Here is a 26,189-nt window from a genome sequence, read left to right on the forward strand (position 1 = left end):
TACATCGTAAAAAGCAGATGTCCCAACACCGACCCCTGTGGAACTCCTCTGGTAACTAGCAGCCAGCCGGAATAGGATCCCTTTATTCCCACTCTGTTTTCTGCTGATCAGCCAATGCTCCACCCATGCTAGTAACTTCCCTGTAATTCCATGGGCTCTTACCTTGCTAAGCAGCCTCATGTGCAGCACCTTGTCAAAGGCCTTCTGAAAATCCAAGTACACCACATCTACTACATCTCCTTTGTGGACCCTGCTTGTAATTTCCACAAAAAATTGCAGTAGGTTAGGCAGGCAGGATTTTCCTTTCAGAAAACCATGCTGGCTTTGGTGTTGAGGCACATAGTTTTAAAGTAGGAAAATAGAATGGGGTACAGATCAGTCAGGATCTAAATGAACAATAGAAACAGCTCAAAGGACTTGCTCCAATTCTTTTAGCTCTTTCTCCCACTTTCCCCATCTGACTTTGCTTGTCGCAGCTTTATTGTTGCCTTTTTTCTTGCTCTCTTGATATTTTTTTAAATCAGGTATCAGTCCAGATTGATTATTGTAATGTAAGTTTTGCCCTTAATTTGCCTATTTAAAGCAAAGTGTTGCAACAATAGCAAAGATTCTATAAAAGGGTTATTAACATTGAGCAAGTAGGAGATAGAACAGTACAATTGCAGTGCATAGTCAATCTGAGTGGCTTGATATATGTTGTGATCAGTCATTGAGGAATGTGTGCTTAAGAAAACTTGTTTAGGATTGGAATGATATTGTTACTTTAGAATAATAAGCAGTTGAAAGTGTTTCATTACTCCTTCTTTCAACTTTAAAATAACGTAAATGGTCAGTTAAACCCAGGAAATGATAAACTGCACAGGACTATATAAGATTGTGACATATCCTTAGTTTTATAAAAGAAAACTAAGAAATCAATTTCAGGATTTGTGTTTACTGATAACTGCTAACATTATTGATTATTAAATCATTTCCTGAACCTGCAATGCTATCCAAGCATCTCTGTATTCTTCAGTTGCAATAGTAGTCATAAAATATTTTTTGTCATGTGTATATCAGCCAATATCATTTTAATAAAATGATCCTTCAGCAACTTGATGCTAGTGGACGTGATTGCCCAAAAAATTCTACAGCCTGACTTCCAATCACAGAATGCAGTGCTCTATCATACAACTGTTCAAATGCTCAATAAACGCAAATATGCTTTCTATATTTGAGGAATAATGTATGAGCCTCATGAGGTAAGAAAGCATCTTCCAAATATGTAGCAAAGATTTCCTTTAAATTTAATCCTTTGGAATAAGTATTTTGATTTGGTGTTTACTGCTAAATGTAAAAACGTCTGTGATTCCAGGTGTTTTAATTTTCTTATGCAATCCTAAAATTGCTGACCATCTTTACAGTGTCAGCTTTTTAAATATTGTGCAAGTTGTTTGAGAACATTTGGACCTATGGCTTATGTTTTGAGTTGATTTTATTACTTATGTAATATATGTTATGTAGAAATGATCCTAGACTTGCTGATTTACCTTTAGCTTAGGCATTGATTTTGTTTTTAGCCAAAATAATATTTTAAAACTAAAGGCATGTCCTATAATAAGGTTTAAAGTGTGCTAAACCTATAATAAGTATCAAGACATAACTGACTGGTAGTGGTATTTTAAGTTAACTTTTATTGTAATGGTTTTTGTTTTCTTATTTGTAAAATAGCTCTTCAAAATGATGCAGCAGACAGTAGTAATGTTTTAGTGATAACATTTTAGAAATAATCATAGCTATTATATTTCTTTGATTTAATAAAGAAAATTGAAAATCAACATCCTGTGGTTTATGCTGCTTTTATGGAAATTTATAATTGATAACAATACAGGTGAAAGGTGTGAATGGCCCAGGAAGCTGCCACTCTGGAAATTTTACATTTTCTTTGGATCCTTGTAATGAAAATATCTTGGAGAAGAGCTGAGTTTTTGAGTGAACCAAATATAGAGAAGGACTGTAAAAACAGACACCTGATTATACACTGATATTGATACACAATAAATGCTTCCTTTTGAGATGTCATAAATTTGAATATGAGCTGTTCCAACACCAGCATAGTTTGGCCTGCTACTACATTTAATGTTTTGTTCTTGTGTATATACAGCAAACTCACTTTGCAATAGTACTCCATACTAGGAAAAAAAAAGTTATCCATTTAATGGTAGAACTTTGTTTGGAATTTTCTAAAACAGCACTTCACTCAAACATCTAATTGAACTTGAACCAAGGAATTGAATCCACACCAAATAATAAACTTATTTTGGTCTAGATAAGGAGCTAGTCTTGGTGCCAGAAGGAACAGCAACAGGCTTTGTAGGATCTGTCTAGCAGAAATTATAGAGAGAAGAAGAGGGATTATTGAGTTACCTGCAAACTTTCTTGAACTTAAAAATGTAACAACTCTGGCTAGTTGTGATTGAAATTTTACAGCCCTGGTACACGTGGACAGGAGTCATATACAAGCCATACATGATCTTTTTGTCTGCTGTTTACTATACATAGCGGAGTTGAGAATGAGATCTATCTGACTCGTACAATACCAGATGTGAGTGAATTGTTACCTATTTTTAATCCTGGTCTACACATTAATCTGCATGTATTTTGATAATTAATAGTCAAAAATAAGATTGTACTGCTGACAATTTTATTTGCCTGAGACAAGCTTGTATTCTATCATGTGTGCAATAAATATCTGCTAGTAATGGCTTATTAGAAATCTAGGTTGAAACTGTTCTGAGATGTAAAATGATGGCTGTATTTTGAAAAATGTTTTATCTTTTCTTGCATCCACGTAAAAATATCAGCCATATATTTTGTTTTTGTGATTCTACTGTTGTGCCTCCCATGTGTTTTTAAAACATAAAAGGTGCCAGTAAATTGCCCACTTTGATCTCATTAAGTGATCAGGAGGTCAGAGATAGCTTAGGGCTAGGAATCCTCTCCTTTCTAGTAGAAAATGCTTAAGCTTTCATTTACTTGGGCCTGAACTTCAACAATTATAGTTGATTAGTATGTTGAGCCTGTAGTCTATTTCTATTCAGGTTGAATGGTAGTGTACAAGTAATTGGGGAGCAAGCTCTTCCTTAGAATGTAATCTTTGTAGCTTGCTCATCTCAGACACTGTAAATAAAGCATTTCTTTCTCCTTCAGGAGAAGGTTACTAACTGTTGCTCATTAGGTGCTCATGGCCAACATTTCTGGAATACATGCACACTACATTCTGGAATTTTTGTTTAAGAGAAGCTTTAATTAGTAACTAAGTTTGGCAACCAAATTAACTCCTCATCCACCCACCTCAACTTCCCCATCAGAACATTTCTGCCTTTTCTTGCTTCATTTCTATAAGTCTATTGGATGATATTTTAATATGGTCTAAGTAGTGAATTGAAATTGTACTTTTGATACACTATTGTAAGGTCCTGTTGGTAACTAGTTACAGGATCATTTAAATATTCTCATTACAGCTGTACCAACTTACCAGGAAGCAAGAATGGAAAAGTTAATAATAGAAGAGAGCTTTGAGGCCACACAGACTGTTGAAGAAGTTAAGAAACAAATGTGTCCATATGCTGCTTTGGGAGAGTGCCGATATGGTGTGAATTGCGTTTACCTCCATGGAGATGTATGCGATATGTGTGGCCTGCAGGTTCTTCACCCAACTGATGCCTCTCAAAGATCAGACCACATAAAGGCAAGTAATTGAACAGCAAGGAAAGAGTTGTATTGTGCTTAAGATCCTTTAAATCAGTATGTGACGGTAAAATGAAGACAGATTTAAAGTGTGGATAATCACTTTGCCTATTCCATTTGTAATAAAATACAATTGCTGGATAAAATTTGCTCTGAAATTCATATTTGAGCCATTTGCTCTACACCAATTCCTCCTGCTGCTTGTTCATGTTTAATGCAGATAATAGTCCATGAAACACTGGTTTATTTTAACACTGTTTAGTAATGCTATACTGAAGACAAAGTATATCAAACTATGTAGCTGATGGCAGGATTATGGTTGTAAACAGTGCTAAGGAATATGTTAAGTAAGTAGTTTGAGTACTTCAAAAGTAGAGTTGTGAATTATGTACTAAAATATTTGAACACATTGAATTGCTAATGATGATGTATGGTTGTAATCTTGGATGCTGTTTTTGATTGAGATTTTAAGCAAAAATCTTTGAATATGTAACATTTTCATGTAGCATTTACTTTTAGAATGTGAATGTCAACAATGTTAACTTTAATTTACATTTCTTAAAATTGTAATATTGCATTTTCTTGACTTTATAGGCTTGTATCGAGGCCCATGAGAAGGACATGGAACTATCTTTTGCCATTCAACGCAGCAAGGACATTATATGTGGCATCTGCATGGAAGTAATATACGAGAAAACAAATGCAAGTGAGCGGCGTTTTGGAATCATGTCCAACTGCAGTCATACCTACTGTCTCAATTGTATTCGAAAATGGAGGAGTGCTAAACAATTTGAAAATAAAATTGTAAAGTAAGTCCTTTGAAAAGGCAAATGTCTTGAGCCTACTCTGTTTTTCAATAAAGATCAAAGATGTTATGCTTCCTGTTTCTGCCTGTCCTAAGTAAGCTTGTACCACTTTGCTTACTGAGTACTTAACTTTGCATTAAAAATCTTCAAGTCTTTTTCTATTCAAGCTCCAAAGGCTCCTAATTCTCAGAGGGCAATAAAACTTGCCTTATCTGTCTTAAATAGATGACCTCTTTTAAATTTGGATTGAAATTTTCATTTATAATTGCTTAGCTTTAATTTGTAATTACTGATGTTTGTGTTGTAGATCTACTCTCAGTAATTTACTGTCCTGTCTATATACATTCTTCCAATTAAATTGTATGTTCAAATTTGCTTTGGAGGAGAAAGGGTCCTAGAGTGTATCCCTCAAGCAATTTTTAAAAAAATTCTGACTAGTTGGAGTGGGTTGCTGCAGTGGTGTGGTGCAATGTTGCACCATTGTCTCTACATCTACAGGACATGTCAGGTGAAGTTTACTTGAATATGGGAAAAGATTCAAACCAAGTATGAATTCATCAAAAGGAAAACCAGAAGACAAAATATATTTATCACTCTTCGGGTGATTTAAAAGCTTAAGCAAATGATGGAATCCTAATTTAGTTGTTTCCAGTTTTATTGTTCAGAATGCAAATACTGTGTTGTGCTTCTATCCATTTAAAGTCAATTGATCATTAAAATTTCAGTTTCTATGTGAAGTTACATATTCAGCAGTTTTCTGATTATGTAGAAAATTAGGCCTTCCTTTAACTTACCTGTACATCTCAGATAAATTTATGGTATTGCCATTGTAATTTTTCACCATTTTATTTTTCAGATCCTGTCCGGAATGTCGAATTACATCAAATTTTGTCATTCCTAGTGAATATTGGGTGGAAGACAAGGAAGAAAAACAAAAACTTATCAAGAAGTATAAAGAGGCAATGAGGTAAAATTGACTATGATACGTCTCCAGTCTAAGTGTTGCTTATATTATTGCAGTCACTATTTTTGATATGTTTTCGGTTTCCAATACTAATGTTCATGTAGCCATACAAAACTTAAGTACAGAAAAAAATAATGCAAATGTAGTTGTGCAGTCTTTACAATTCATTTTGCCTAAAATTATAATGCTGATAAAGTCAGTGACCAGCAGTAAATGGGTGTAGATTTGCTCATTCTTGTTGCCCTGTCCTGTATTTTTCATATGTTGACTGTATCTCAAGCTAAACAAGTGAGAAGTGGACATTAGCTTAAGCAGTTGGAACTTGAAGAATGTCAAAAATGTACCCCTCTTAGTTTTTCTCTTATTAGCACCAAAGCATCTACTTTAAACCAACCATGCATGTACATTAAGCATTACATGTTTTTTGTAGAAGCTTTTGTTCCTATACAAGAAGTTCTATGTCATCAGAATCTGGTTTATTATCACCATCCTACAATGTAAACTTTATTGTCCTGCAGCAGCAGTATTGTGCAAAGAAATAAAATTACCATAAATTACGAAATATGTAGTGCAAAAAGAAAAAAGGATAATGAGATAATATTCACGGCAGAGAAGAAGAAGCTGTTTTTTGATTTGTTGAGTGTGGGTCTTTATGCAAAATGCAGTTAAGATCTCAGTGCAAGGAAATGAAGAATATTTACTGTAGAACATCAGCTAAATGCTGTACCTAACCCTGGAGGAAATTTTGTATCAAATCCTGATTCATATTTTATGCAAGAAACATTCTTTGGGTCTTCAGTATGTTGGAACTGTGTGAATGATCTAGTTAGGACTGGGAGGATGTACTGTGAATCCTTGATATCCATATTAAAATTTTGTATATCACCGCCAAAGACTGGAATTGTTGCCATTGAAAGGGAGGCAGAAAGCTTCCTTTTCAAACTATTACAGTGCAAGAGTAAAGATATTTACAGTATTAATAAAAGGAGTTCCAAGATAGTTCTGTTGATGACAAAGTATGATCACATACTGTACGTACATGCAACTAAAGGTAGTGTCTGGCTTTGAGCAAGAACCAGATGGAGTAAAACAGGGTGGTAATGTGAGTGTTGAAGAGGAAACTGGTTTCGAGAGGATATGGATGGCCAAGTGAGTGAACAGGTGAAATGTAAAATGGAAAAAATGAAGTAACTACTTTGTTTAATAAAAATATAGAAAATAAGAGTGTTACTGATCTGGTAAGAGGTTGAGAATTGGTGATGTTCAAAGGGATTGACTTTACATGATGTTCTTGTACACAAATCAGTGAAATAGAAGGTGCAGGTACAACAAATAATAGAGAACCAAGTAGTATTTTGACCTTTGCTGTACTAAGATTTGATTACAAGGAAAAGCATTTTATTGAAAATTGATAAAATCATGGTGGGACTGAAACTGGGGTTTATTTACAGAATTGGTCTCCCTACCCAAGGAAGGGTATATTTGCCAATAAATGTGATATAAATAAGATTTATCAGATTGTTTCCTGGGATTATCATGTGAGGAGAAATTAAACAGACTACATGCATTCTCTCGTGTTTACTGGAATGAGAGGTGATTTCATTTGAAACATTTACAATTCTGAAAGTGCTTTTCAGTGTGTATGTTATTGCTAGGGGATATGGAGCAATGATAATATAAAATTGCTGCTCATCTTAATGATGGAAGTCATGCCAGAGGCAAAATGGCCTACAACTGCTTCCATTCGTTAGAAGATTGTTGTTTTCCAGCTTGCATGGCATTATTGTCAGTAGCCACTGTTGGAAAAATCTTTGAAGTGCTGTAATGTTTAACGATGGAAAACTTTCTGCATCTGTGCACTGGTGATAAAAAGGAGTGAATATTTAAGATGTATTGCTTTGCGCTGCTCGAGTAAGTTGGTTTTCCCTGGATGATGTTGATCTAATGTCTGACCAATTCTAACAAATAAAGTATGTTCTATTAGGCTTCTTTTCTGCACCTAGTAAAAAGGCTTGAGGATATAGGTATGTCGTAATGAAGAATTCCTGATGAATGGTGCCTGACTTGCCTCTATAATCAATAATAGTCCAGTTTAATTTCCTGAATAATGATATTTTGTTTTGAGTAATAGTTATTGAATATTGAGCAGAGGTGCCATTGGTGAACATCTGTGTTGCTTGAATTTTATTTCCAGGATCAGGAGATGTGACTGGAACTGAGTACAGCATCATCTCATATATTCTGTTTCACACTTTATAATGGAGAAAGGTCATTTATGAAATATCTCGATATCTGGATTAAGAATTCTGCTTTGATTTCTGCTCTATCAATGATAGAGTGGAAAAAAAGGAAATAATATTCTTGCCTGGAAAACGGAAAGAGATCGGTTGTTAGAAAAAGTGGATGTGCTGGAAAATTTTAGTAGGAGAAATAATATTAAGATTGTTGGTCTTAAAGAAGGTACAGAGGGAGATAATCCAATAGAATTTTTTCAGAGATGGATCCCGGAAAATTTGCAAATGGAAGAGGGAGGTTGGCCAATTTAAATTGAACGGGCACATAGAGCTCTAAGACCAAAACCAGAACATGACCAAAATCCGCGATCAATTTTAATAAAATGTTTAAGATTTCAAGACAAAGAAAGGATTCTACAAGCGGCTGCCCAAGCTGCCAAGAATAGAAAAGGGCCATTGATGACAGAAGGGAACAAAATTTTTTTCTACCCTGATATAAGTTATGAACTTTTGAAGAGAAAGAAGAAATTCAACCCAGTGAACAAAGTCTTATGGGATCATGGTTATCAATTTATACTGCGCTATCCTGCAACCTTGAAGATTTTTTTGGCTCATGGAGAAAAAAGATTTTTTGATGATTACTGGAAAGCGGAGAAGTTTGTGCGAGAATCTTTGAATATTCACCAGACAGAAGAAGAAATCTAGGGGAGCGAGATGGATAAAGATGAAGGCTGGGACAGGGAATAGACTTGGTGGATTTTTAAAGGCGGAAGAATATATAACTATATTATTAACTATATGATAGAGGGGAAGAAATGTAGAAGTTTGAGGACTATTAGTTGGGAATAGTGACATTAAATTTTTTTTTATATAAAAATTTTTTTATAAATTTTTTTGTTACTGAGGAGCTGGAAGAAATACTGACCAATCGCTATGGGATTCATGTGTGCAATCGTGGCAACAGCCATAACCCGCAAAATGGAGGGGAGTAATGTTGTGGTTTTTTTCACTCACAACATTAGTGGGGGGGGGGTATTTTGTTATTTTTCTTTTTATATTATATCTATTTTTTATTTCTTTCTTTTTGCCTGGTTGATTGGGGGGGAAACACATAGCAACATGGTGAAGTTTAAAGAGATTCCCCAAGGAACTATGAGAATTGAGATGTTAAGTAATGTTTTAGATTGGAGTAATTTTGTTAAGAATAATGACTAACTTATTGAATTTTTTGAGTTTTAATGTTAATGGGCTTAACGGACCGGTGAAAAGAAAAAGAATTTTAACACACATTAAGAGAATGAAGATAGATATAGCCTTCTTGCAGGAAACACACTTAACAGAAACAGAACATCAGAAATTAAAGAGAGACTGGGTGGGAAGTGTTGTTGCAGCTTCATTTAATTCAAAAGCGAGGGGAGTAGCAATTTTGATCAATAAAATGTTACCAATTAGAATACAAAATATAATAACTGATTCTGCGGGGAGATATGTGATTATACACTGCCAACTTTTTTCCGAATTATGGACCCTCATGAATATTTATGCACCAAATGAAAATGATGCAAAATTTATACAAGAAGCTTTTTTGAATTTGGTTGATGCACATGATAAAATATTAATAGGTGGAGACTTTTAACTTTTGTCTAGACCCAGTCTTAGACAGACCAACTAAGGCTGTTACAAAATCGAAAGTAGTAAAACTAACTTTATCATTGATGAAAGATTTAAATTTGATTGATATATGGAGAAGAATTAACCCCAAAGAAAGAGACTATTTGTTCTATTCTAACAGACATAAAACTTATTCAAGGATAGATTTTTTTTCTATTATCAATGAATATTCAAGATATGGAATATAAATATGGAATATTTATGGATATAAAGCGAGAATATTGTCAGATCATTCTCCTTTATTAATAACAATAATAATGACGGATAAAGAAGAAGCGACTTAGAGATGGAGATTTAACTCAATATTATTAAAACATCAAGATTTTTGTGATTTTATGAAAAAACAGATCCAAATTTTTTGGATACAAACTCTCATTCAGTTGATGATAAATTTGTATTATGGGAAGCGATTGAAGCATATTTGAGGGGTCAGATAATAAGTTATACATCTAAAATTAAGAAGGAATATATGGTAGAACTAGATCAATTGGAAAAAGAGATTACAAAATTAGAAAAAGAATCTCAAAGGCATATGATAGAAGAAAAACGAAGACAACTTGTCCATAAGAAGTTACAATATAATACGCTTCAGACATATCGAACGGAAAAAGCAAAAGTATTATGAATTAGGTGAGAGACTCACACAAAATTCTTGCTTGGCAGTTGAAAACAGAACAGGCTTTCAGAATGATAAATGCAATTAGAACAAGTGCAAATAAAATTACTTATAAACCTTTAGAAATTAATGAAACCTTCAAAAGTTTCTACTCTGAATTATATCAATTGGAATCACAAAATGATGTTAATGAGATAGAAAGATTTTTTATCACAGATAACCTCCAAAATTGAATTCAGAAGAACAGAAGGGATTAGATATGCCTTTTACATTAAAAGAGGTTGAAGAAGCTTTAGGATCACTTCAAAGTAATAAATTTCCAGGAGAGGATGGTTTTCCACCTGAATTTTATAAAAAGTTTAAAGATTTATTAATTTGTCCTTTTATGGAGTTAATACATCAAGCAGAAAAAACACATAAACTTCCAGAACCTTTCTCGACAGCGATTGTAATAGTATTGCGAAAAAAAGATGGCGATCCTTTAAAACCAGCATCATATAGGCATATTTCTTTGTTGAACACGGATTATAAAATAATAGCAAAAATTTTATCTAGTAGATTATCTAAATATTTACCAAAATTAGTACATATGGACTAAACAGGATTTATTAAAAATAGACAATTAGCAGATAATGTAACTCGGCTACTTAGTATAATTCATTTGGCACAAAAAAGGGAGGAAATGAGTATGGTAGAAGCCTTGGATGCAGAAAAAGCATTTGATAGATTGGAATGGGATTTTTTATTTAAAGTATTAGAAAAATATGGGTTAGGAGTACCTTTTATAAACTGGATTAAAACCTTAAACACTAATCCTAACGCTAAAGTAGTGACAAATAGTCAAATTGCAACACCATTCCAGTTAAAAAGGTCAACTAGACAAGGTTGTCCATTATCACCTGCTTTATTTGTATTGGCGATAGAACCGTTAGCAGAACTAATTAGAATTGATCCAGATATTAAGGGTTTTAGAGTTAATCAGGAGGAATATAAGATTAATTTATTTGCTGATGATGTTTTGATTTATTTAACAAACCCACTGCATTCATTACATAAACTATCTTCTAGATTGGAAGAACATGGGAAAGTATCAGGGTATAAAATAAATCGGGATAAAAGTGAAATTTTACCTCTTACTAAAGGAGACTACAGTCAACGTAGATTAGCAACCCAATTTAGATGGCCGATAAATGGTATAAAGTATTTAGGTATAAGACTTGATAATGATATAAAGGATTTATATAAATTTAATTATTTACCACTATTGAAAAAAATTCAAGAAGATCTTGACAAATGGATGATATTACCAATAACATTAGTGGGTAGAGTCAATGCTGTAAAAATGAATATATTTCCTAGATTGCAGTATTTATTCCAAACACTACCAATACAACTGCCACAGAAATTTTTTCAAGAGTTAAATAAATGTATGGGGAAATTTATTTGGAAAGGCAAGATGTCAAGAATATCATTGGAAAAATTGACATGGAAAATTGATTTAGGAGGGTTACAACTTCCAATTTTTAAGAATTATTATAAAGCAAATCAACTTAGATTTATTGCATCTTCCTTTGACGAATGAAAACTGGCATGGATTAGAATAGAGTTAGATAAGATAGGAGAAAATATACCCAAAGATTTTATATATAAATGGGAATCTAAATGGCTACGGGAAAAGAAAGAATCTCCTATATTAAAACATTTGATTGATCTATGGAATAAGATAAATGTTGATGATGAAATAAAGAAATCTTTATTAGCAAGGAGACCTTTGATCCAAAACAGACTTATTCCTTTTACAATGGATAATCAACTTTTATATAATTGGTACCAAAAAGGGATTAGATGTATAGGAGACTTTTATGAAGGAGGTATACTGATGTCATTTGAACAATTAAAGAATAACTATAAAATATCAAATAATACTTTCTTTTGTTACTTTCAATTAAGGGCTTATTTAAGAGACAAACTGGGTCAAACAATGTTTTTGCCGAAACGTAATGGAATTGAAATTTTAATTCAATAAGGAAAAATTAAAATATTATTTCTTCTATGTACAATCTCATTCAAAAACAGACACTTAAACAAGGAATTCACAAGTCAAGACAAAAATGGGAAACGGATTTGAGTATTAATATTGATGAAACAAATTGGTCAAGACTATGTCTTGACAGTATGACAAATACAATAAATGTTCAACTTAGATTAGTACAATATAATTTTTTTCCACCAATTATATATTACACTGCAAAAAATAAATAGATTAAATTCAAACTTAACTGATCAATGTTTTCAGTGTAATCAAGAAATTGGTACTTTTTTACATTCTACTTGGTCTTGTTCCAAAATTCAACCTTTTTGGATAAATTTAAGAGTTTTATTGGAACAAATTATTGGAACTCAACATCCACATAACCCTATATTATTTTTATTAGGTAACATTGTAGGGATAAAACTGAAACTTAAATTGAATAAATACCAGAAAGAATTTATAAAAATCGCATTGGCAGTAGCCAAGAAGGCTATAGCAGTTACTTGGAAATCAGATTTGTATTTAAGTATGGATTGTTGGAATAATGAAATTTTTAGCTGTATTCCACTTGAAAAAATTACTTATAATTTAAGAGATAAATATGATACATTTTTGAATATTTGGCGCCCTTATTTACAAAAGATAGGTTGGCATATCTAGGTGCTCCGATGATAAAGATGTTGGTCCTTTGGGGAAAGTAACAAATAAATATATTAAATTTATTTCGAATCCCATGGAGCATGTGGAGACCTTCCAATGTCCAGGCAGTCTTTCTTTCTTTTTTTTTTCCTTTTCTTTCTTTTAGGTAGGGGTATATATTGGGGAGAAGGGTTAAGGGGAGGGGAGAGGGTAGATATTAGTATTTCATGTAATCAAGTTTGAAAACTCAATAAAAATTATATAAAAAAAGAATTCTGCTTTGAGGAGCCCCTGCAGCAATTACTGGAGACTAAATTGTCCTCCAACAATCATAACCATGTTCTTAGTTTTTGATACTGATTTTTTGCTATGGTTATATTTTAAATATTTGAATCCAGCCTTGATGTTGAATAGTGAAATTTGTCTCAATTCTAACATTCTGCTTTTTGGACCAAGTCTGTAATGAACTTTGGAGACTGTATGAAATCCAAGATGATCATAGAGCTAGGGGTCAGTAGGTTGTGCTTAATAGCACTATCAATGAATTCTTCTATTATTCAATTAGTTTTGTCCAACATTTTGTACACAGGAAGCAAGGAGGGCCATCCATCAAATAAAATTTGGTTCTTCAGTATAGGGTATCAACCTAACTTTACAAAGCTGCATTCTTAAGGATCAAATGGGCAATTTTCCACTATTGTAACTATACAGAAGCTGGTTCTAGTGCATAGTTTCACCATTGTGACAGTGCTGTGGCTTGTTTTGGCTGTCACCATCTATGACAGTGATAGCCTGGCAGTTGAGTCCTTCAGAATTCTGCTAGCTTTGCCATTAATGGTGATGTTGACTGTGTCATAGTAGTAATATAGCAATCAAAACCGACCCTTCAGCCCAAGTCATCCATGCCAGCCAAGATGCCCAGAACTAAGCTAGTTCTATTGGCCCTCAATTGTCAGTTCAGGGGGTGCAGAAGGTCATGACATCCAGTAAAGCAGAATTAATAATGAAGACACTTGGGGCTATTTATTCCTTATTGTATAACTCTTCAGCCCTCTGTGCAAAATGGTGGTGAATTTGGAGATGTTGGATGAAAGGTGTGATTTTATAATTATAACTCAGCTCTGCTTGATTGCACTACCCAACAACTGCATGAATTCCATCGCCAGTCTAGAAATGGTGTCCCTGGAGGTGTGTTTTTGCAGAGTTTTGTTGAATCTCATGCCTAGGATCAAATTTGGTAATTGTTGGAATTGTGTGGCTTTCTAAAATTTCAGAATCTGCCACATTGCTGCGGCTCTGGAGTCATGTACTGTATACTCAGACTGGGTGCAAATAATAAACATCAGTGAACCAGAAAGGGCTCTTATGTGATTATTTTTATTTATCACTTAATTTTATTTAACTGAATTTAAATTCCTCTACTGCATTAGTGGAATTTTGGTTTATAAATGGCAGTACAGTGGGTGTAGCTAGTAAAATTGCTGCCTCATGGTGCCAGGATGCTGAGCTCGACTACCAGCTATGTGGTGTTTTGGCTTTCTTGCTGTGACCGCATGAGTTTCTTCTGGGTGCTCTGATTTCTCCCCACATCACAAAGATATGTGAGCTGGTAAACTAACTGGCCACTTTAAGTCCAAATTCAAGTTCCTTCCACTCTTATACATTATTTTTCATAAATTTCAGAAATATCACATGTATCTGCTGTAGTGTGAACTCTCAGCCCTAATTTCCGAGAAAATATTCTCAGTTTTCACACCCATCCCTCCCTTTTCCTCTTCCCAGACTTAAAAAATGAATCAAGTAATGACCAAGAAACATTATCTCTTCAGCTTTACATTCTTCATTACAAATTATTTCTTTATGACATTCTCTGCTCTTGTATCACATAAAATTAATCAATACTATGATATTGTTAAATCTCAGAAATTAATTCTACTCAAATCAAATGCTAACAAAGAGATAGTCAGTAAAATGGCCAGTATATTATTTGGTTGCAAGGGTTGATTTCAATATCTTTAGTATAAGAATCTGCTGACAATCCTGGAGAAGTTCATGTCCATATTGTAGCCAAGTGCCAGTTCCAGCACAGATCAAATGGATTCCCATGGCCTTTACTTGAATCAGAGCAACATTGATGCTTTTTGTGAATACACAAGCACCAACCAACAACACAACAGAACTTGGATCATTTTCAGATTTGTCAAATTGTTATGGATGCTTCCTTCTCAAGCTTATTAAAGCCACCATATTAAATCAGAGGCTTCAGGGAATTGGTTTCCACAGTATAAAGATGCAGTTATGTAATGTAAGCTTGATGATACAGGTAAGGCCCCAAAGTGCATTCAAGTGGATAGATGGCATTTTCTGATTGTGCTTAACATCGATTCATTGTTGGTAATGCTTCCCATGCAATTAATAACTACTGATAGGACTACAAGGATGCTAATGTGAATTAAAAATGACTTGATTTATAGATGAATGTTGCTATTCCTACAACTGCTTTCAGTAAACATTTACCTTTTGCTCTGCAGCAATAAAGCATGTCGATATTTTGATCAGGGACGTGGGACTTGTCCCTTTGGGGTGAACTGTTTCTACAAGCATGCATACCCTGATGGCCGCTTGGAAGAGCCTCAACCACAAAGGAAGCCAATTGGATCAATGGGTAGATATCGGGTAAGGACATTATAAAAAGTGACCTGTTTTAAGAAAGTTTACTTGTGTTATTGCTTGTATGAGTAGTTAAAAGGAGATTTAAAAACCCAGAAACACTCAGTAGATAGTGAGAGAGAAACTGTTTCAGATTGCTGACCTTACTTCAGAACTAATTGGAACCTATTATGGAGCATCTGGAGCTACATCACTTATTGTTTCTAACCAACTGATGTAGGACAAAACTATGATAGATGTGGATTTTCATATTTATCCACATTTTCATGTAGATTATGTGTTAATCCTTATTCTAAATTGTATGTTAATATAAAATAATTTAAACCGCATATGTTAAAAGCTCTGTTCTTTATCTGAGAGAAAATTATATTTTAATTTCATTTGTAAATACCATTTATTAAACATAACATGGAAATATTAAATCATTCTCATTTACATTAGAGTTATTTTGTACCAGTACAATCGGAAGGCAAAATTGAGATGATTTCCTTTCATTGATCTCATTACTATGTTGTTTCTTGACATCTACCAACTTCATGAAGTACATCAAAGAAGTCTTAGTGTATCTGTTCAGACTGGGGGAGAAAAAAGCATAATTTTAAGTTTTATCATTGTGGTGTTGGTAAAATGAAACAAAGTAACTAATATATTTAGTCTATTTAGTCTCCAATCTAAAATAAGGTAACAATATACCCTGGAGGCTAATTCAACATCAACTAGTTGTTAATTCAAGCTTTTGAATTGTTTACAACCATATGTTTTGTCACAGAACCAGCGGAGGGCACATTTCTGGGATTTCATTGAAGAGAGAGCAAGTGCTGATTCCTATGAAGATGACGAAATGGTCACCTTTGAGCTTGGTGAAGTGCTACTAATGCTTTTAGCAGATGGCCCTGATGATGACTTTTCAGATTCTGGTGATGAGTGGGACTTGTTCCATGATGAAATGGATGTTGATTATTATGAATTTGACCTATAGCACCCAATGTTGATTTTGGACTGTCTGTTCTTTGTTTTTTTAGACAGTAGCTTTTCCTGTGTTGTGGCAGTGCCATATTGTCTTAGGCAGGCCAAGCACTCTGGGTGCAGTTTCACTTTGGACGTTTGTGCGGAGTTCTTTGTCAGTAGTACATCAAAAAAGAAACTTGTTCTTTGTAAGTTAAATTAACTTGCTTTGCTCAAGGTGATAAGCTGTAAGATAAATATAGCAACTAACTATATTTATTCATGTGGAAATAGAGATGGGTTTAGGTACCTGACCTAACATTGGGTATCTGTCCTTGATGGTTCTGAAAGTGATATTAACACTTACAAAACCCTGAGATCAGCAAAGGACCACGTAGACCTTAATTCATCTGATAGCTTGTGTTATTCCATATGACACGCTATCCACGTTCTGCATTTGTTTTTAAAGAGGGTGTCCTGCAGTCAGTGGCCTTTAAGAGTCTGGGTATAAAGTAATTATGATTAACAACCATTGTCTTTTCCTGTCTTTCTATTTTTTTTAATTTTATATAGTATGCTAATAGAGCTCAGGAACCTTGCAAAGAGCTACTGAGTAGAAAGTGAGGGAGCTGAACCAATACACCACTGAAGTAAGGAGCTGGCTTCATTTCTGGACTTTTGCTCCCACGTACTGTATGGTTGAACAACTCCCTCTTGAACATATGTCATCAATCAGCACTCAGATTATACAAAAATATTTTTTAAAGAAACTCTAATAGATCAGAAAGAAGAGGATGTTAATCAGAATTATTCTGTGGTTTAGTCTCAAAGAAGGAATCCACTGTTAAGATTCCACTTTATGTATACAATTCAGAAAGGTTGTTTGCCATGATAAAATGAATTGATGACATTTTAAAAATAAAACATAACTTGATATAGTACTACCAGATTCTACAAAAATGTGAGGTTAGCTATTCCATATAATGTTTTTTTATTTATTAACTATTGGCTATTCTGACTGACATTTCCATGTTAGTTGTCTTATTTAAATTCTAATCTAGATTAAAAATAATAATTATAGAATTACTGAAGTTATCATATTTATCCCTGTGTTTTGTAAAATGCCGTCTCATTTTGTAACTTATCACAAGTTTATCTGACTGAATTCACTTCAGATTCCATTTTGATTCTTAAAATATAGAATGTTCTTGGTGAAACTGATTTGATCTGCTGTTTGAGAATGATCACAGTGAGTATTTCATAATTCATCAATTTCAGGCTAAATGTGTAAATTTCCAGATTCAGGCAGATGAACATCCACTATTCGCTCCTTTTATAAATGCTCACATGTTAACTAATTGATGGATGGGTTGAAAATGCTGAGAGTCAGTGAATGAGATTCAGTCAAAAGTACCTATTTCTACCACCTTGTATAAATATATTGAAATTCCACATCCTCGGTCTCTGGCTTCATGGTATCTGCACAATATGAACTCATTTGCAGACTGAAAATTAGCATCCATGTTTCTATTATCCTTTAGAGGATATTAGGATTCTGTGATTATTTTTAATGAAAGCATGAGAAGCTGAGTTTTGTGGCATGACTTGGATATGTGATAATGCAAATTAGCCCCTTTCCCTTTTTGTGGAACTGCACGAGAGGTCTGATTTTGTGAAGAGGTTTTGCTGTTGTGAGCCTATTCATCTTGGCAATGAAAGTGGAAGTAAATGTAGATTGCCAAAGCTGTTTGAGATCAGTTACCCATACCTCTGGAAATGCAGCTGGAACAGATGCCCTTTAAAATGTCATAATATGAGTTAAAAAAAAAAAAACAGCATTTTTCTAAATAAATATCTTTTGCTCTAAGCCTTGTTGTTTGTCTCCTCTATCCCTGGATTTAAGAGGAAAAATATGTTCTCTTCATGAGAATTGTGGCTGAGAGCCTAATGGAGGAGCAGCATATGCCTTGAAGATGGTGAAAAGTCGTTGGAGAGGCAAGAAGCAAATTATTTTTCCACAGAATACACAACCTAATAGATCTTTGTGGCTGATTCAGTTAAATTTCTGGCCACTGAATGTTAGTAATGGGAACTTTAGGCATAAAGAGTCATACACACCAAGTCTGCATTTACGATCAACAACCCACTTGCTCGCATCTTAATTTATTCACCACACACGAAGTTCAAATTTACGGTAGCCAATTCATCCTACAGGGGACGGCATCTGAAATCAAGATTTGACTGTGAGGCAGTAGCTCTACTAGCTTTTACAATGTAGTAATGATATTTTATTTCACAAGGATGTTGTTTGATACTCCTGTCTTCCTGTGATAAGATCACTAATGTCCACCAACCATGGCTGTCAGTTTCAACATTGACGTACCTGTGGAAAATTGCCTAGATATATACTCAGAAAATAATAAGAATAAATTCAGTCTCGTGAATTACTGTTTCATCTGACATCAGCAATGTGATGGAATGTGTTGTAACAGTGCTATCAGAAAGCATTCGCTAATAACTTGCTCATCACCATTTGCTTTGAGTTTGTCAGGACCATTTGGCCTAAGATGTTATTTAGCCTTCATGCAACTTTGGAGGTGAAATGAGAGTGAAAACACTTAATAAAGATTGCATTTGACAAAATATTTTTACTGGAACTCACTGAAACCACGTCAAATAAAATTGAGGGGGGAAACTCGTTGTAGTCATACCTTGCACAAAGATAATTCTGGTTGGTGATCAGATTCACAGACTGTAGGAGATTCTTGGCTGTGTCCAAGGGCAAAGTTACCTTAAATCAAAGAATCACTTTCTTTCCTTAAGGGCAAAAGGAAGCGTGTTATTGGTTCATTGCATACCTCCTCAGAAATTGACAGTCACATCTGTGACACCCAAATAATTCAGACACATCCTTAAAAGTCATATTTGTGCCACACAAATGCTAGGCAGTGATCATCACCAACATGTAGGAGATTATCCACTCACTCTTACATTCAATAATATTTCTGTTGCCACATCCCTCATTAGTAGACCTTGAGGGCTAGCACTGACTGAAGGATTCCCTTCATTTGGGATACCGTGCCACTTAATTGGGGCAGGAGACTGTTGCGGAACAGTTTCTAACTAGTGTCGGTTGCATACACTCGTGTGCCTGTTAGATATTATACCTCACTTGGAGTGATCGGCTTTTAAAATAGCGTCAGTTGCGTGTGTTTGTGTTCAAAAAGCACTGATTTTTGTCAGTGATAGTTGATGATAATAAGCAGTAAGACAATTCAGAACAGTTTGCTCATTTGCTCACTGGTTTCAAGCATTCAGCTTGGAGATGCTAGAAATGGCCATTGGACGTTATGGAGCGAACAGTTTATAAATAGCATCAGCATGTGCTTGTGTTACCGACGGATACCAATTCAAAAAGCAGTGATCTTTGATCAATTTGTTTTTATTTTGAAGGTAGCCCATTATCTGCACTAGATGTCTGAACTGAGTTTGTTCATTACAGTTAATCAAAAGAACATGTCAAAATTCTTCTTCTGTCAATATCTATTAGAACTAATAATTTTCAAATTCTGCAGTAGTTTTGGTAGTATTCTACTTTGTTCTGAAATTAAATTAATGCATAATTTGTTACTCTGCTAAACGGTAGTTTGTCTTTGTTATGCCTCTTAATTATTTCCATGGCTAATTGGGGCAGCCATTTAATTGAACCAAAATGTACTGGTGTATCAGAATGCGCTGTGTGTGTGTGTGTGTGTATTTATGTACACAGTACTGTGCAAAAGTCTTGGGCACCCTAGATTATTTTAATATAAATTTCATTTTAGACATTTTTTTTGTCTTCTGTGTTAGTGTACTAATAGAAAAAGGCAAATTTTAGATTTCCAAACTTACATTTTCTAAAAAAAAAGTTAGAGAATTTTTTATATTTTATTAAAGAAAATAACATTAAGTAATAGACCACTTTTCAAATAAAAATGATGACTTTGTAGGTATATAGCCCAGTGCTTGATTAAACTAAGGTAACAGATTCTAATGATTAATGAGATAATAATGAGTTGAATTAAATAAACTGATTAACTGAAATGGAAATAGGTGTAGAAGGAATCAAACTAAAAGGTGAAGGTGTGGCAGATGTTTAACCTCAAATCATCAATTCTTACACCATGGCAAGAGTGAACATAGCAACAAGACACAACGTGGACATCCTCCATCAGCAAGGTCTCTCCCAGCAGAAACTTCACAGCAGACAGCAGTTTCAAGGTGTGCTGCCCAAGCTCTTCTGAAGAAGCACATAGAAACGAGCAAGATTGACCAGAAATGCAGTGGTCAGCCACAGAAACTGCAGCAGACAACAGATGCACCAAACTACCATCCCTTCTAAATTGGAAGAAGTCCAGCACCGCATTCAGCTCTGAACTCTCAGAATCCACTGGAACCCAAGTACACCCCTCTGTAGTCCTGAGAAGTCTTATCAAAAGAGGTCTTCATGGAATAGTTGCTGTCAAAAAGCCATTCCTCCAAAGTGGAAACAAAGATTAAGAGACTCATTTACTCACCAAAAAAACACAAGGACTGGGGTGCTGAGCAATGGCAGCAAGTATTCTGGACTGACGAATCAAAATTTGAAACTTTTGGCTCAAAGGGTGGGTTGTCTATAGAAGAGCTGTAGACTTTTGAATAGTACCGTACATGGATGAGTGTCTGCAGCCAACAGTGAAGCATGGCAGAGGTTCCCTGCAGGTTTGGGCCTGCATTTCTGCAAATGGAATTGGTGATTTGGTCAGAATTAATGGAAACCCAAAGCTGAGAAGTACAAGCAGTATCCATCACACAATACCATCAAGGAGGTGTCTGATTCCTCCCAACTTCATTGTGCTGCAGGACACATGACTAAGGTCATAAAGAACCATCTTCAGTAAAAAGAACAGATGGTATGGCCTCCACAGAGCCCTGATCTCCACATTATTGAGGCTGACTGGGACTATCCGGAGAAGACAGACATAAACATGGAACAACATACCAGCCGATTTTCATAGGTACACTGATGTGTATTTTATGAGAGAATTGATGCAATTTTAAAAGGCAAAGGATGGTCACACCAAATATTGATTTGATTTAGTTTTTTACTGCTCTTTATAGTAATTATTTTAATATTTTGAAACTTTTTATTATTGTTGAAAGCATCTACACTTTACAGAATTTTTTTCTACATGTGCCTAAGACTTGATCAGTACTATATAGTGTGAGTGTGTCTTTGTGTGTAGCTCCAACACAGACGTTTAATATCATCTAGGATACTACCACAGGGACATGCTGGGTAATGGTGAATTGCATAACTAGGGCTGTGGATAAGGGCTCTAAAGTAAATAGGAAGGTGATTTCAACAGCTTGGAAAAGTAAAAATAAATTAAAGGTGAAGGGGAATGCAGAAGGAATGGGTCACAGAAGTCTCTGCAATAAAAAATACAGCAAGTTTAGAAAAGGATAATATAACTTTCGGTAACATGAAGACAAAATAGAAAAGGGTGATGAACAGAGGACTAAAGGTGCTATATTTTAATGCACAGAATATACAAAATGAGATAGATGACTTTGTAGCGAAGTTAGAAATTGTTTATTTTGATGTTGTGAGCCTCACTGAATCGTGGCAGATAGAAGATAAGTTAGGAGTTTAACATCCAGGGATACACTTTGTATTGAAAAAACAGACAGGTGGGCAGAAGTGGTGGGGTCACTTCTGGTTTTAAAAAAATTAACTCAAATCCTTAGAAGTGCATAGCATCGGAGGATGTAGAATCCTTATGGTTAAAGGTAAGGAACTGCAAGGGTAAAAGGACCTTGATGTGAATTATGTACAGGCCTCCAAATAGTAGCCAGGATGTGGGGTACAAATTATAACAGGAGATAGAAAAAGCATGTAAAAAGGACAAAGTCCCAATGGTCATGGGGAATTTCAATATGCAGGTAGATTGGGGAAAATCGTGTGGCTCTGGATCCAAGAGTAGGAATTTGTAGACTACCTATGAGATGGCTTTTTAGAACAGCTTGTGGTTGAACCCACTAGGGAAAAGGAAATTCTGGATTGGATGTTGTGTAATGGACCAGATTTGATTAAGGAACTTAAGGTAACAGAATCCTTGGGAGACAGTGATCATTACATGTTAGAATTTACCATGCAGTTTGAGAGGGAGAAGCTAAAATCGGATGTATCAGTATTACAGTGGAGTAAAGGGAACTACAGAGGCATGAGAAGGGAGTTCACCGAAGTTGACTGGAAGGGGACACCAGCAGGGATGACAGCAGAACAGCAATGATTGGAGTTCTGGGGACAATTCAGAAGGCACAGCATAAATACATCCCCAAGATGAAGTAGTATTCTAAGGGGAGGATGAGGCAAACATGGCTGATAACTGAAGTCAAAGACAGCATAAAAGCAAATGAGGGCATATCATATAGTGAAAAATGGTGGGAAGTTAGAGGATGGGAAGCCTTTAAAAGCAACAGAAGGCAACAAAAAAGGCAATAAGGAAAGAAAAGATGAAATACAGTCTAGCTAGCCAATAATATGAAAGGATACCAAGGGTTTTTAAAGGAGTATATATAAAGAGTAAAAGAGAGGCAAGAGCGGATATTGGATTGGTGGAAAATGATGCTGGAGAGGTTCACAACATCCAGACTGACTGCTGGTTATCACATCACTTTGAACTCCCTTGCCCATCGCCATACTGACCTGTCGGTCCTCAGCCCCCTCCAGTGCCAGGTGAGGCCAAATATAAACTCGAAGAAAAATACCTCATATTCCAGCTGGGTAGTCTACAATCCAAGGCTATAAGCATTGAATTTTCAAACTTAAGGTAACCCACACTTCCTGTGGTGCTTCATTTCCACTTCTCCCCCAACTATCACCAAGTTTCATTCTCCTCCAACTAATTCCATCTGCCCATCTCCCTTGTTCCACATTGCCTTCCATGCATCACTTGCCCCCTCTTCTACCCACCTCCATCTCCCTGCTCATCTGGTTCTACCAATTGCTTGCTAGTCCCTGCCTCATTTCTCACCTCTTCACATCGGCTATCTCGCCTTGACCCTCTCAGTCTTGATGCAGGGTCTCAGACTGAAACATTTACTATCCCTTTGGCTTGACAGATACTGCCTAACCAACTGAGTTCCTCCACTAATTTCTTTGCTTCAGATTCCGGCATATCATGTCTCCCCAGATCCAATTTGCCAGCATGCTTTGCATCTGGTATAGATGGCCTATGGTGTAGTGACATCAACACCAGATTTTGAGGCAAATGGGCCTAGCTTTGAATCCAGCTGGCTCCCTGCATGCTGGGTTGAGGGTTGGGCTAGCAACTGAGCCTCATTTAAAAAAAAACAGAGAAACACTAAGGAAATGACCACAAGATGCCACCCGATGTGTGAAAAGGAACAACACGCTTGAATCTTATAAATCCCATTAAAGGCAACAGTGGCTGACAAGGGATGTTGTCAAAGGTCTTGCTGAAGCATGTGCAGACCACATGCTGGCTGTCATCAATGTACTTACTTCAAGATATAAATCAGATGGAATTAGTTGGAGGAGAATGAAACTTGGTGATGGTTGGGGGAGAAGTGGAAATGAAGGACCTCCTTATTGTCACATGTACATTGAAACAGAGTGAAATGCATTGTTTGCGTCAGATCAAGTCAGTGAGGATTGTGCTGGGCAGCCTGCAAGTGTTGCCACACTTCCGGCACCAGCGTAGCATGCTCACAACTCATTAACCTTAACTCATTAATGTTAACCGTACATCTTTGGAATGTGGGAAGAAATTGGAGCAACCAGCAGAAACCCACACAGTCTTGAGAAGAATGTACAGACAGCGGCGGAAATCAAATCCTTATCCTATGGCTGGCTGCCGTACAACATTGCACCAATTGCTACAGTTCAAATTATTCCAGAGCATACATTCCAGTTAGAGGATTTCCCACCAACAAACTCATGTTGACTATCAATCCCTATCTTTCCAAGAGAAAATAAACCTTGTCCCTTAGAATTGTTTCCAATCATTTCCCCCACCACTGATATAAGACTTACTGCCCTGTTGCTACCTGCTTACCCCTGCAGCTATTCTTGAATAGAGAAATAAACTTTGTTATTCACCAGTCTTCCGGTATTCACTGATGACTAGAAAAGATGAAAAATCACTGACGGGACTCCAGCTGTCCTTGCGTCCTGCAATACATCTCATCAGATATTCATCTTCCTTTATTTCCTTGAAGATCTCTATTACATCCTCCTCCTTATTGCTAACATATTCTGGAATATCATTAGCTCTCCCTGAACTCCCCATCTACTATTGCTTCTCCTTAATAAATAAAGCCTTAAGTATTAACATAAGACCTCATCCACATTGTCTGACTCTATACACAGATTACTCCTTTAATTTTTAATGGGACCTACTCAACTTGCTGATACATCTCACTCGTGTACACCCTCTTATCACCATCTGAAATTCCAGCAATGATAGTTGTGTTGTCAGCAAATTTATAGATAGTGTTTGAGCTGTGGCTAACCATGCAGTGGTGGGTGTAGAGAGAATTGAGCAGTGGGCTCAGCACACATTCCTGTGGTGTGCCAGTGTTGATTGTCAGCGAGGTGGGGATGTTATTTCTAATCCGCAGGTGATGGTCTTCCAGTTAGGAAGTTGAGCATCCAGTTGCAGAGGGAGGTACCAAGGCCTGGGCTTTGGAGGTTTTCAATCAGAGCTATAGGAAGGGTTGTGTTAAATGCTGATCATTTGTATTGGTATAGGAATTTGTATTGTCCAGTGGTCTAAGGCTGCGTGAAGAGCCAACGGGATCATGTCTGCCATAGACCTATTATGACAATAGGCAAATTGCAGTGGGTCCAGGTCCTTATTGAAACAAGAGCGAATTCTAGCCATAACCAACCTCTCAAAACACCGTAGATGTGAGTGCTACTAGACTATAGTCATTAAGGCAGCTCACTCTGCTCTTCCTGGGCACTGAAATGATTGTTGCCCTTTTGAAGGAGGTTGGAACTTACAATTGTAGCGATGAGAGATTAAAAATGTCCTTGAACACCCCTGCCAGTTGTTTGGCACAGGTTTTCAGAGCCCTACCAGGTAATCCATCGGGCCAGTCTGATGTTGGCCTCCAAGACAGAGATCACAGGGTCCCCAGATGCTTATAGCTGTAGTTTTATTTCCCCTTTCAAAGTGTGCATAAAGGGCATTGAGCTCATCTGGGAGTGAAGCGTCACAGCCCATTCATGATGTTAGGTTTCACTTTGTAAGAAGTAATAGCATGCAAACCCTGCCAGAGTTGACATGCAACCATCTCAGCCTCCAACCTCATTCAGAATTGTTCCTTTGCTCTTGCACAGCTCTTGATAAGGGTATGTACAGTATGTTCTCATAGGCACACAAGTTGAGTGGTGCCACAGCACAGAACTGATTGTGAACTTCTGAAAGAGTAAGATGGCAGAACACACACCAGTCCTCATCGAGGGGTCAGAAGTGGAAAGAATGAGCAATTTCAAGCTCTTAGGTATCAGTGTCTCTGAGGATCTATCCTGGGCCCAACATATCGATGCAGCTACAAAGAAGGTTCAACAGCGGCTATATTTCATTAGGAGTTTGAGGAGTTTTGGTAAGTCACCAAAGACACACACATTTCTGCAACTGTACCAGGGAGAGCATTCTAACTGGCTTTATCACTGTCTGTATGGGGGTAGGGGGCTACAGTATAGGATGAAATAATAAGCTGCATAGCGTATTGAGCTTAGTCAGCTCCATCATGGGCACGAGCCTCCGTAGTATCCAGGACATCTTCAAGGAGCGAAGCCTCTAAAAGGTGGCGTCCATCATTAAGGACC

At 36.0% G+C, this 26,189-nt stretch overlaps 1 protein-coding gene across 2 annotated transcripts in view; it reads left to right on the forward strand.

Annotated features, from left to right (window-relative positions):
- The window catches only part of mkrn1 (makorin, ring finger protein, 1), a 61,788-nt gene extending 41,954 nt beyond the window's left edge, over nucleotides 1-19,834 (forward strand). Inside the window, exons 4-8 of one of the 2 annotated variants that reach the window (XM_072267746.1) lie at nucleotides 3,504-3,730; nucleotides 4,324-4,538; nucleotides 5,392-5,502; nucleotides 15,223-15,367; nucleotides 16,131-19,829. In XM_072267746.1, coding sequence (XP_072123847.1) covers nucleotides 3,504-3,730; nucleotides 4,324-4,538; nucleotides 5,392-5,502; nucleotides 15,223-15,367; nucleotides 16,131-16,340 — 908 coding nt within the window. In that variant the 3' untranslated portion in view covers nucleotides 16,341-19,829. Of the gene's footprint in view, nucleotides 1-3,503; nucleotides 3,731-4,323; nucleotides 4,539-5,391; nucleotides 5,503-15,222; nucleotides 15,368-16,130 lie in introns of both variants that reach the window. The other variant, XM_072267747.1, reaches the window with a different exon arrangement.
- Nucleotides 19,835-26,189: the final 6,355 nt, after the last annotated feature.

This window comes from Mobula birostris, chromosome 9 (genome assembly GCF_030028105.1).
Source record: "Mobula birostris isolate sMobBir1 chromosome 9, sMobBir1.hap1, whole genome shotgun sequence".
NCBI classification, from domain to species: domain Eukaryota; kingdom Metazoa; phylum Chordata; class Chondrichthyes; order Myliobatiformes; family Myliobatidae; genus Mobula; species Mobula birostris.